Raw genomic sequence first — 12,888 nt, 5'->3', positions numbered from 1 at the left:
CTATGTCTTTCAATGTTTTACCCTGGAATCTTTCTTGTTTTTTCTCTGCTCTCTTGGAAAAATACCAAGTCTCTCAGGTTCCAAGAGAATTGGGAAGGAGGCCTGGGACTAGGGGAAAGAGAGGGCTTCAAAACCCAGACATTCTAGTATCTGAGAGACTAAGCTCCCTGATTGATGCAGGTCATCTTTGGAGGAGTGTGGCGTGTGTGTCATTGCTCTTTGTGTATGAATACCTGTTTGATGACTTGACTCCATGAAATCTCATTACAGTCCAGCTCACCTGACTCATCTGTGTCCTCACTCCTCCATCCTCTCATGCTGTTGTGGGGCAGTCATCTTCTTGACCGTCGGAGACTAGTTTACTATTTCCTTCTGAGTACAGCCTCCCAGCGAGGCATCTCACTTACTCACTCAAGTACACTTCGACACACACACACACACACACACACACACACCCTTTCAAAACGGAAATATGCCACAGAGAGTCATTGGGTAATCTTTCCTCTTTAGACAACTTATATTGGCAAACTCTCTGCAAAATAGTCATGGGCCTCCATTCTAACCATTCATGATACTTGTTCACTCACATTATAGTCACACTAGAGGCCCAATGCACAAAGATTCACGCAAGAATGGGCCTTCCTTCCCCTGGCTGCTGGCACTGCCTTTGCTCAGGCCCAGAACTGCCTATCCACCTTCCCACACTGCCTAGAGTCCTGGAGCAGCTGGGGCATTGCAGAATGCCTGGGTCATCGCCATGGTCCCACCCCTGGCTGCTTGGCGCCTGAATATGCAAATTAACCTGTTATCTTTGTTGGGTTAATTTGCATATTCACTCCTGATTGGCTGGTAGGCATTGCAAAGGTATGGTCAATTTGCATCTTTCTCTTTTATTAGTGTAGCTTCTATCAGTGTCTTTCTTCTCCTTTTCCTCGCTAAAGAAAAAAGGAAGTTACTTTGAACATGTAAATCATCATCCCTAAGAAATGCTGGGTGCCCACAATGTTCATAGTATTGGGCAGGCTACAATGTGCTGAGTATATTTCTGAGCATATTTCTAACATATTGAGGGGAGGAAAGGTTTTATTCCTTATAGCAAGAGCTTGCTTTAGCCCAGCCAGTCTGGCTCAGTGGTTGAGCATCAACCTATAAACCAGGAGGTCACGGCTTGAGTCCTGGTCAGGTCACATGCCCAGGTTGTGGGCTGGATTCCCAGTAGGCGGTGTGCAGGAGGCAGCTGATCAATGATTCTCTCTCATCATTGATGTTTCTACCTCTCTCTCCTTCTCCCTTCCTCTCTGAAATCAATAAAAGTATTAAAAAGGGCTTTCTTTAAAGAGAAAACAGCTAGGGAAGGATTTGGATAAAGGTGATCAGAATTTGGAATTGATAGGCCAGATTAAGATGAATTAGATCACTAAGTTCTCACCAAAGTGATACCAGTGTTAATCCTAATATAATTAGATAGAAAGTGAAGGGTGTTATTAACTGGATTTGGATGAAGGAGTTCTGACATTGCTTAACCATTAAGTAGTTCCTGGGAGCAGCTTTCTTTCTTCTTTTTTTTGAGAGCAGAGTCACTTTGGCCCACCTCTCACGGACATTTAGAGGATTCAGTGGTTCTTTCCCTCCAAGTGCTAATGAAAGTTTGAGGGCTGAGGTCATCTATTAGCACCAGAGAGTTTTGTAAGAAACACCAAATTTTAAGTTGTTCAAAATTGAACTCATCTGACCCCTGCCCCTCCAACCTGCCCTCCTGCCTCTATCTGCACGCCAGCTAACAGCATCACCATACTTAATCTCACCCAGACTCAACACCTCCCAGCAATCCTCCCATGTTCCCATGAGATTGCGCTCATATCTCTTTTTAGCTCCTCATCCTCCTTACTCTGACTCAGGATTTTACTACATGTAGAATCATAGGTTATGAAATATGAAGGAATTCCTTGTTTTATATCTTCCATTTTATAGAGGCACATCGGAGTTTCCTCTCAAAATGCTTTGATGTATTTTCATAGCATTCAAGATGAAATTCTAAGTCCCCATGTGACATAAAAAGACCTTCCTGAGCTGGCATCTCCTATCACATATTCATCCATAGTCTTTACTATAGTCATATTCATTTTTCTGAAACTGCAATCTTAGGGCTTTCAGCCTGCTGTGACTTTTGAATTGTCATTCATTGACTATCCGTCTTCTCTGGGTTTATATTCTTTGTAAATGTAGTAACTGGATTAACTAGTGCATGGAAGTAAATTGCATGAGGCCAAGAACATAGACTGATGTAAGCCATTAGAGTTCTCTCCAAGTTGATTTAAACAACCACAGTATAACTGGTGGTTCTCCCAACATTATCATGCACTAGAATCACCCGGAGCGCTTGTTAACAGGTTGCTGACCTCATTTCTTTTGGAGAATTTGAATTTCTAACAAGTGCCCGGGTAATGTAATGAATACATTTTGGGTACCGTTACTGTTCAACCAGCTACCGCTGCACACACCGAGATTTCTTACAGACCTTTTAATATGAGGTTTGGCCTAACTCATTCTTAAGCTGGAGTTATGCTGACTCCAAAGATATATTTCGTCCTGGTGCGCAAATTAATTACATTATGGTTCCACTTCCATAATTTTAAAGTTTTCAATGAGGTTAGGTCAATTTAGTTAGAGCCTAAACTGGCCAAGCCTAGTAGCTTGTGTTGTTTCAAATGTTTAAATGTCAATATTGTCAAAGATTAAGTCAATTCTCCAGGAGAGATGTTGCAGGTTCCAAATAGATCTAAGTTCACACAGCTCTCCTTTATAAACTTAAGGGAATATTCAGCCTTCACAATTTGACAATTTGTCAGCAACAGACGTTGAATTCCAACTCTCAGGAGCTGACTGCACACCAGAAAATGGGGAGTTAGGAAGGGAAATTTCAAATGCCCTCTGGTGTTACAAGGGAGAAAAGTAGTTCCTCCTGCTGAAGTCATTAAGACTCCACCTACAGAGTGAGATTTGGCAGATCTGGGTACTCAAGACAGAGCAATGGTCTATTAAGCTTTTAATAGTGAATACTATGCAACTTGAGTATAGCAGCAGCTATTCACTGGCCCTCTTACCTCACCCCCAAATATGCTCAGACAACAATATTTTCACTTCATTTATTCCTTTAAAACAAGTCATTTCATACAGCATTTGGATATTTAAATCATACACTTCATAAATAAAATCAACACATCTTAATAACAATGGCAATATCACATAAGTGTCGTACAAAATAAAACTGGACATCTCCCAGGTAGCAGCAGTGCACTCACTGAAAAAAAAATACTGACAAACAGGCCAAAGAACATTTTTAAAACCACAAAGCCCTGTCCATTTTCACTAAGAAAAATGTTTTTAACAAGAAAAACAGAACTTTGTTCTGGTTTGTTCTTCCCTACTACTTTTTCAAGCCCTGGTCTAAAGCGCTTGGTCTGACAGTCTTGTGGTTTTCTTCTTGCCTCAGGTATTCCTCTTCTACTGCATTAATACAGAAAATACACCCTGCTCGACAAGCTATACATATTTTGTATCTTAAGCGGAATTCAATACTTTTTAAAAGGAAGAATTATTTTGCTAAGGAAATTGTATTTCCTGTAAACAACTTGAGTCCTGAATGGCACCAAGGTGAACTGGAACACTGACGGGAACTGGGTGCCCTGGTCCTTTTAAGTAACTTATGGGCTACAAACAGCTACATGTCCTATATCAGTTATACAGTCAGGCTTATGCTATCTTAGTAGACATTCTAAAGCTTTCTTAGGTTAATTTTTTTTTTTTTACCTACAACTTAACCAAATCATCCCTAAACTCTAGTTGTAGGGATGTATTTTTAAAAACAAGTATTAAAAAGGCATCATACCAAAATGCTTATATTATTGGTTTTATACTTTAATGACTAGCTTCCCAGTTATGACCCTGCTACATTCTATGCCAGGGGAGAAGGCTTAAGGTCACACAAAGGCATTGCTTGAAAATTTTTCCAATAAGCATAATTCATGACTAGGAAAGCAGCCATTTGAGGATCTCTTCCGTTTAAGGGGTACTTTATCCTCCCACCCCTTTCTCCCTTCACTCTAAAACAGCACGGGAGAGCCATCAATCTCTTTTAGAGTCACATGAACCAGGATGGAAATCAGCACCCACGATTCAATTATCAATGTAGTCATTTCTTCAAAATCAAATATGCTAAGCACTGTAAACACAAAACCAGCCAATTTTTGCAGAAGAAAAATAAATAAAACTCTTTCCTACAATCAGGGAAGTTTTACATTCTAAATTGGGTGAAATGTGCTGAAATATTGTAACTTTTAGTTAAGAAAACATCTTTACTTAGTAAACTAGCTTATTCAAATCAAGTGTTTCACTGTAGTCTTACAAATGTTGCTTATGACCTATGATTCTTTTAAGGCCTCTGACTCAAAAATCAGCTCCCTTAAAGAAAGTCTGCCTAGAAACAAAAGATGAGTTTTAAGAATCTAATCTTTCCAAAGTTGTAACAGTCATCGTTGTGCTATAAGAACCAATTTGAATACTGCACTGTACAATGAATGATAAAGAACAATCACATTAGAGAATTAACATTTTGAATGCTAGGGCACAGAGCATGCTCCTCATAGTTACTGAAACTGTGTGCTACTGTTATCAAAACACCAGAATGTTGTACCACTGGATACACTATACACTGATGGTAATTGTTAATTGTGAATAGCTGATTGTAAGCAGCTCAAGAATTATGTCTTTAAGATCCTTGGAGAGGGCTAACATGTAAACTTTTATTTTGTATTTTTTAAAGTGCTGCAAATAATAACAAATGCCTATTTCAACACATGATAGAACATAAATCTTAATACATGGAAGTTTAGGAAGGCCATCTAATTCGTAAAGAAAAAAAATCACTCTGCCGCTAACCTTGCATACTCCTCATTCTAATTTTTTTCAAGACAGAGAAAACGATGTTTAGCTAGGGTAGCCTGCAACATCTATGTTTTAAAGCCTACGTAGGATAAAAAGAATAGGCTTGATAAGGAGATTAGGCATGAGCACTTAGGGGCATGTGTAGACAGATAATTCATTCCTGATTATGATTCTGTGGGCACGTGAACTTCAAGTAATAATCAAGTGGCATGACTATATTAGTTTTTTCCTATAGGGTTAGCTGACCAGCAGCCACACTTTCAAGGGTACCACTTGACTGTACCCATTTTTCATGCATGGGATTTAAAAAATCAACCACAGACATTAACAGAAGATGGGGTCTTAATGTGGCTATCACATCAAAAACTTACCAAGGATAAAATTTTAATTTTGGAAATCACTCTCTCTAGAAGTGCATCTGTATAGCCCTACACCTAATTTTTAAATCCAAAGAGTAAAGGAAACAAGAATAACGGAAAGGAGTGAGGGGATGGGAAAGCACAATCTTCATTCAGCCGCTAATGTAAACTATTTTCATTTTAATTAAAAAAATATTCTTGTATGGCAGTCAAAAACAATGACTAGGAAGAATGGTTTCATTCTGCTCAAACACAAGTTTAAGACAAAGTTTCTCTTAATCCCACTGCAAGTACTAAATCCATAGGTTTTCAAAGTCTCAAGATTAGAATTTACACATTAGTGAAGTAATTTCAAGAGTTTAGTAAGTGCAGTAACAAACTATAAATTCAGTGAGGCTCATAAACCTGAGTTTAGAATGAGTACAAGCTTAGCTTTTTAATCCTCAACAATTAAGTCAAATGATCTGCCATCTTGAATTTTCCATGATCAGAACATTAAAGTCCTAATGCTGAATTTCAGCAGCTGATCAATTCTAAAAAGCCATTACTGAGAGCAATGTCAGTCTCTAATTGGTGAATGGACAACTTAGACAACAGTAAACTAGAATAAAATAAGATCCCTGAACAAACACTTGACACTTGCTATAAGCTTAAATATACCAACAATATTTTAAATGGAGGGATTTAATTTTATAAGTTATCGGGTTCTTTTTCTATTTGCTAACGTAACCCAAAGTAGGTAGAGTATACTCAATTTTAAAGTGACAGAAATTTATGTTGGGAAACACATTAATAGATGCCTGGTACATTATAAGTTCTCAATAAATATCTGTGGCATGAATATACTTCTCTAAAATTCCAGTTAGTAAATGTCAAGTTTGGCTCCTGAAGTACCTAAGAAAGGAAGGAAAACAATTTGATAGATGTTACCCAGTAGTATACTCTTCACTTAGAATTTCAAATTTAGTATCTTCTGGGAAAAATAAGAGATACAATAACTTTTTAGACTGGAGGACAGACAGGTACCAAGAGATTTGCAATCATATTCATCTGTACACATCATGATTGCCAAACATTAATTATCACAAACTTACAAGTGCTATTTTTAAGGCTCAGTAAAATAGAAAATTAAACACTTTTAAGTTATACTGACCATAGCAACTTTTGCCTCAAGAGGCTATTCACATAAAAAGTACTAAAAAAAATGTCATCTAATGATTTCCTGTATATTTTGTGACTTGTTCCTTAAAGGTACTTTTCCCCTACATTGCTTATGTGTTCCCTAATTTAATATGGCTACCTCCACCAGGTGAAAGTGCTAAAAGTAGATCTCAGTTGTATAACATTTGTCAACAAGATATGGTGAAAACGAATTTAGTGCGTTAAAGTATACCATTAGTTTTCTAAGGGAGACACTTAATAAAAATGAGACCAATGTAAGAAAACTTCACAACATTAAGCCTCTTCACATTATCTGAGCTAATACACAACAAATTAAAATTTAGCATCCCTGATCGTCAGAAGATTCACGAAAAGAGGTAGAAAACTTTTATCTGGAAGATCTCATAGTGAAGCTAAGTTTTGGAGGGTTGGCTTTAAGGATTAGCCCACCAAGCAAATGGCTATACCTCTAACATTAGGAAGAAGCTTACTCAGGTAAGGCAACAGTTTTCAAACTGCCATATTTTGGAAATGAAACTAATTCATTCAACATTACTATCCCAATTACTTTAAAACTCTTCAAAAGTCCAAGATCAAGATCATGGATAAGCAATAACTTGCAGAAAGGTGAAATTATTACAAGAGCATTAGTGGCAGGATAAGGCTAAGATATAAAAACATAATGTTTAGATAAGCAAAAGCTCTCACAAAATCCAAAGCATAATCATTAGCACTTTAGATAAAGATTTTTTTTTTTAGGAGTTGGAGGAAGTGCTCTTAACAAAAAGCTGAGGAAATTAAATCCCTTCAAATCTTTACGTAAAAAGGCAAAATTCAAGCATTCAAATTTCATGGTACTTCTGTTAAAAAATACCCTGCTTAACTAAAATGTATCCAATGTGACAAAGATTAATAAATGAGTTGCATTAAAACACGAGGCCAATGGTCTTTTAAAGCTTCAGCAAGCTGCTCAGGCACCTTTCCCCTCATACATTCTCCTTTACACCCTAAGGATCCTCAAGTGGGCACCAGCAGTTTGTTTTTTAGGTAACATTCTCAGGGAAAGACACAGCCCTGTAAAGATTGCTTGTAATGTACTTGTGACTGGTTAGGTACACATGTATAAAGTCTACCAAATTGCAATATAAAATCAGTTTTGACAAGTCGGTGTATCTTCTTTTGAGGAATCAATTCATAATTTAGACACTATTAACACAAGAGTTTTTAAAAGGACGCAATTACTGGAGACACTGTGGTTTCCGTCCAGAGGCCTCACACGAAGCCTTCCGCTTTACCCCAAACGGGCAGCCGTTTTCTTCTACACGTGAGTGCTGCTGGGTGCTAACTCAGAAAGCGAACACTCAATCTTCAGGTTAGTGCCGGCAGGTAGAAAGGACCGCCTATGCGGTCACCCCAGCAGGAAGAGGGCATGTATCACCGCTGTAGACACATCTGTAAACGTGCACACTAATTTTAATCTTAACAAGGAATGTCAGTGCCTTCGTGGTTCTAAGTTAAAAGGATGATTCAAGCATGGTGTCTTTAAGGTTATGAGTAGCTTATTGGAAAACCCAGAACCTTCTGGATCTGTGAGGTAGTCGGGGGTCAAGCCTCATGACGCAGCGATCACACTTCGCCGAAGTTGGTGTGGCCCGTCTCTCTGGCATGTTCCCTTGCTTCTGCCTGTCCAGTTAACCCCTTCTGACATATCATGCATCGCAGGGTGAAGCGGTTTACGTCCGTAAACTGTCTCTTCCTTTTGGCTTCATCTGCTAACTCCAGTGCTTGTACCAGAACGATATCATCATTAGAGGAGAAAATGGTCAGCGGAGGGGTGTCGGGGTCGGGAAAGTTACGCTGAAGCGGGTCATAGTGGACGCCATCATATATAAGCAGGACCCTTTTGGAATAGCCTGCGTCTTCCCCAAAACGGTCGATTCTTACTGTCTGTGTATCCACCACGCAAATTTCGCACTGGTAAAATTTAGACAAAATCGATATTTCAATGGCTCCTCCCCACGTGTCATCCCTTTTGATCCATTCACAGTACTCTTGATTGGTTTTCCCCAGGATCGCTTCGCTATAGAAATCTGGGTCGCTTGCTACAATGCGTGCTATGAGGCGTCTCATCTCAGGGGCACAGGCTGGGTTCAGGACCCCTCCTTCAACAACGTAGTACACACTGGTGAAGAGGCAAGAGTTGTCTGCCGGGACCACGGTCCTGGTAAGCACGGGCACCGTTTCCCTGACATAACGAGAAGCACCATGTCTGGTAAACGCAGGTGAGGCCTGGGGCCTGGCTTGGTCTTCTTCAACGATCAGCATGTCGCCTGTTTAAAAAAAAAAAAAAAAGAAAGAACACAAATCCAGAACTGCGGGGACAAAACTGGGGGAGTTCACTAGCCAAGTCTGTTAATCAGAAACAGAAGGAGTTAAAGTATAAGCTGGGGTCAGCAGGGAGAACCCAGCTTGGCAAACAAGTGACCACCTGCTAATAATATTGCTGGTTCAACTGAATTTCATCAGGTTCAAGACCAACAAAAACCCAGAACATCTTAGGTTGCACCCCAACTCTGAGAAGGGGCCTGGGCTAAGCACCTTCATAGTTTCCTGAAAAGTGACATCTCAAGAACAAAATGTCTTTATGCTTGTTTGCTCTCTGTTTTTAACAAGCGCACATCTTCCACCAGCTGTTCATCATCGTCGGGACCACTAGGGGGCCCCCCTCGCCCTGAAAGTTACCCAGCTGTTTGCTGTTTACAGGATCCCAGATACAACCGCGGGAAGCCCTTCAGGATCAAGGTTGCTATTCCAGGTTCCACGCTGGACAGAAACAGCTGCTGCTGCTGCTGCTTAGAACTTGATGGGCCCTTCAGGGGCTGTGCACAGGCAAGCGCCACAGCGAGGACACCTGCCCAGGGCAGTATATGCACAGGAAGGTAATCGCAAAAACAAACCAGGGAAGCAAGCAAAACAAGCACCCCGCCTCCTTGAGACCTGCCATCTGCGTTCAGCGGTACAGGGCGCAAGGACCATCAGGACGGAGAAAATAGGTCCGACTGAATGCATGCCTTTGTGGATGCCGAGGGGAAACAAAATGAATGAGACGTTTCCCAGACAGACTAGAAAGCAGATGGAGGAAGAGGGGAACTCAAAGGCTCGGAGCTTCTTGCAGGGGCTGGGCCCTCCCTGTCTCCTTCAGCGCGTCCCGGTCTCCACCCGAGTTCTCCAGCTTCCACCTGCCCGCAGCCGGGTCCTCAAAGCTTGGGCCGGCCCGCAGCCGCCGCGCCTCTACTGTGTGCTCTCCCGCACGGCCCTGGCCATCCTCCCAGGGCTTCCCCCAGCCCCGACGCCCTTACCTGACTGGATGGGCAGATCCCCCAGCATGGCGTCCCCATTGCTGAGGTCCAGGCACTCGGGTGGGTATCCCACGAGGATTCGCTGACAGTCCGGGGCGATCCCCGTGATGGCAGCAATTTGGCCCTGGAGCTCCCGCACCCGCGTCCGGCTGGACAACTCCTGCAAAACATAGGTGCCGTCCTTGGCTTTGCAGCGGAGCCGCCACATCGTGTCGGTCCGGCCACCCATGGACCTGACAGCCGCGGGGCCGGCCTTGGTCCCGGCAGCAGGATGGCAGACGCCGCCGGGGCACTCAGCCTCCGCGCGGACTCCAAAATGGCTACCCTTCGCCGGGCCAAACATCGCGAGAACTCGCGGGCGGCTACCGTTTTCGCGACACTTGGGCGCAGCTTCGTTTCAGTCTTTGAAGCAGAGCGAGTTCTCTTAAAGGGACAGCTAACTCCCCACTCCTCCCGCCTCTTCGGGAGCCGAAGGGTGAAGATGTATCAGTATTTCTAAAGAACAAAAGGTCTTGCTACCTGTAGGTCGAGTGAGGTGCCCTCGAAATCGGCCGCATATATGCTCAAGGCGAGAGGGCGGGGAAGGAGTTCCTGAATCCAGTACATTGGAATGTCGTCTTGCACTGACTTGAGGTCGGGGAATTATTAAATTGGGGCTTGCGAACTACACCGGGAGAAAGAGAATCATGGTTCAGCACGCAAATGAATGCCAAGCATGGTCAGTGAGTCAAAGGACCGGCCGAAAATAACCAGGGGCGCAGGAATAGACTCATGGCGGCGGCAAACATTGACTCACTGAGGTTGAGGGGTGACTGGCCTCTCCACCTGCAGGAGGCTGTCACCTGCAAACGTCCATTGGCCACATCAGAAAGCTCAGTATGAGGTCAGACTCAGGCTGGGCCATTGCCCTCGGCCCCAGGGCAATTGCCACCTGCAGGGAGGGGGTGGCAGCATGCGGAGGAGAAGGAACGAGGAGGACCTGTGTGTGTCACCCACATTCCAGCTCAGGCCCCGAGTACACAAACAGGAAGATGGTTCCCTTCCTGCCTTCCGTGTGACAAGCACTGTGATCAGAAGAGAGGGCGGGGTGTCAAGGACCCATAACCACTGAACTTCACAGCAACGTGATAATGCGAGGTTATGTGACCCCTTTCAACCCTACATCCCTAGAACCAACGGCTGTGTCCAGCAAATAAATGCTCAGCCAATAACTGCCGAATGGATAAAGTTATAGAGTCACAGCGGGCAGCTCTCATAGACTGGGCATTGTAATAGGGCTTCACTATGAGATTTCTGAAGGAAGACTTCAACCCCCAGCCGAAGGAGAAATAAAGACATCGCTGAGTTTACCTCTCTTGCAAGAAATCCACACTCATTGTTCGCTTTCCATCCCCTTAACAGCAGTAAGCCCAGACCTGCGATCAACAGAGTCGAGCATCAAGCGCACGTGGAAAGTGTCCTTGAGATGCGCAAACTCACCTCCCCTGCAAACACCTCCACCTCTGCGTAAGTTACGGGTAACCTTTGAATCTTTTCACGCCGTTCAGGACCCGTTTTCCTGCTGGAGCCGTTTTCCTCTTTGGTTCTTCAAGATGACCCGAGCAGAAGGCATAGTGTGGGCGGTCGGAGGGGGTGATGCAGGTGGTAGCGGTCCACTGGCATATGCGGATGGGTCCAGAGAAGCTCGAGGCTCAGCAATGAGTTGGTTTTCTTAATTTAGAAAGTCTGGCCTATGAGAAAGATATGCAAACACCCTAAGCCAGTGGTTCTCAACCTTCTGGCCCTTTGAATACAGTTTCTCATGTTGTGACCCAACCACAAAATTATTTTCGTTGCTACTTCATCACTGTAATGTTGCTACTGTTATGAATCGTCATGTAAATATCTGAAATGCAGGATGGTCTTAGGCCACCCCTGTGAAAGAGTCCTTGGACCGCCAAAGGGGTCGCGACCCACAGGTTGAGAACCAGCTCAACACGTAGACTCAAGGTGGAAAGGGTTAACCTTCCCAAAGTTGTGTCTTCAAAGTCACACCCTCTCCAGACAGCTCCATCCACTCTCGCGAGAGTATGCAAAAAAAAGACGCAGATTTCCACAAACCCCGCCCCCAGCCTTCTTAGTTGCCGGGCAACGATGCAACCAACCTCCACGGTGCCGGGAAACTTGGGAACGTGCTCTCTTTCCCCTTCACAGCGCCGTCCTCCTCGGGGAGCCTGCGTCAGCGAGTCCTCTTGGAGCCCCGCCCCCTGGAGTCTGCGGGCGCCGATTGGTCGAAGATTCTCTCCAGGTGAGGACCAACGTGGGGGTGGGTGGAGCCAGGCGGGGGCACTTGAATTGCGAATGACTGGTGTGCCGGGCCCCAGGCCGCCGGGTGTGGGCTGGTGTCTGCTTCGTTACCGGGGAGCTGCCGGGGTCGCTGCCGGGAGGGATCTTGGGGATCACAGGGTGAGCGACAGCTGCACTGCGCCTGCAAGAGGCTGGGAGGGCGGGAGGAGGGGGACTGCGTACACCCGGATGAGGTGCGAGACGAAGGTGCCCTGCTGTTTCGGGGAAGTGCCGGCCCCGAGACGCAGCCCGGAGTGCGGACCTCCAGGGACTTGGATCGCAGCAGGTGTCTGGGTTGGAGGATTTGCGTGGTCAGTGGGAGCGCAGCCAGTGCCAGGTCCTTAAAGCCATAGGACCGTCCTTCCTCACGAATTGCTTGTCTGGGTTTGGGGAGTGAGCTCGGGGGCTCTCCCACCCCAGTTTGAACTGATCTGATTACACCTTAGGGTGTTTGCATATCCTTATTCTGTAGATGACCTTGAGGACGTATTTACTGCCTCTTTTGTGCCCCCATGTTCCTTCTATAGACCTTGTCCTGGGGTTAGATGGGGAGACGGTGCAGAGCAAGGGCTTGAGAATAAGAGCACCAGAGGAGAAATGGTGACGTGCTGGAAATGGGGCGTCTGTCCAGTTACAGTTTTTCCTCAAGGGAACACATTTGATAATTTCCCACTTTCTCATTTTTTTTTCCAGGACTGAGTCCTACCATTGGACTGCCATTTGTTTGTGATAATGAACTT

General features: G+C 44.2%; 2 protein-coding genes across 6 annotated transcripts in view; one reads left to right on the top strand and one right to left on the bottom strand.

Moving 5' to 3' along the window:
* Positions 1-3,130: 3,130 nt before the first annotated feature.
* Positions 3,131-10,261, bottom strand: YOD1 (YOD1 deubiquitinase). The gene is made up of 2 exons (XM_006754376.2): positions 9,824-10,261; positions 3,131-8,794 (listed from the first exon to the last, which is right to left on the bottom strand). The coding sequence occupies exons 1-2, from the start codon at positions 10,164-10,166 to the stop codon at positions 8,091-8,093; spliced, it is 1,047 nt and encodes a 348-aa protein (XP_006754439.1). The 5' UTR covers positions 10,167-10,261; the 3' UTR covers positions 3,131-8,090.
* A 13-nt stretch (positions 10,262-10,274) lies between these two features.
* PFKFB2 (6-phosphofructo-2-kinase/fructose-2,6-biphosphatase 2) overlaps positions 10,275-12,888 on the top strand; it is a 29,113-nt gene continuing 26,499 nt past the window's right edge. For 3 of the 5 annotated variants that reach the window (XM_006754375.2, XM_015569304.1, XM_006754371.2), the window contains exon 1: positions 12,139-12,268. The gene's annotated coding sequence lies outside the window, so the exon portion shown is untranslated. Of the gene's footprint in view, positions 11,330-12,016; positions 12,111-12,138; positions 12,269-12,290; positions 12,435-12,888 lie in introns of those variants that run through there. The other 2 variants (XM_006754372.2, XM_006754374.2) reach the window with 2 other exon arrangements.

This window comes from Myotis davidii, unplaced genomic scaffold (genome assembly GCF_000327345.1).
Source record: "Myotis davidii unplaced genomic scaffold, ASM32734v1 scaffold710, whole genome shotgun sequence".
NCBI classification, from domain to species: Eukaryota; Metazoa; Chordata; class Mammalia; order Chiroptera; family Vespertilionidae; genus Myotis; species Myotis davidii.
This window is presented reverse-complemented; position numbering and strand designations above follow the sequence as displayed.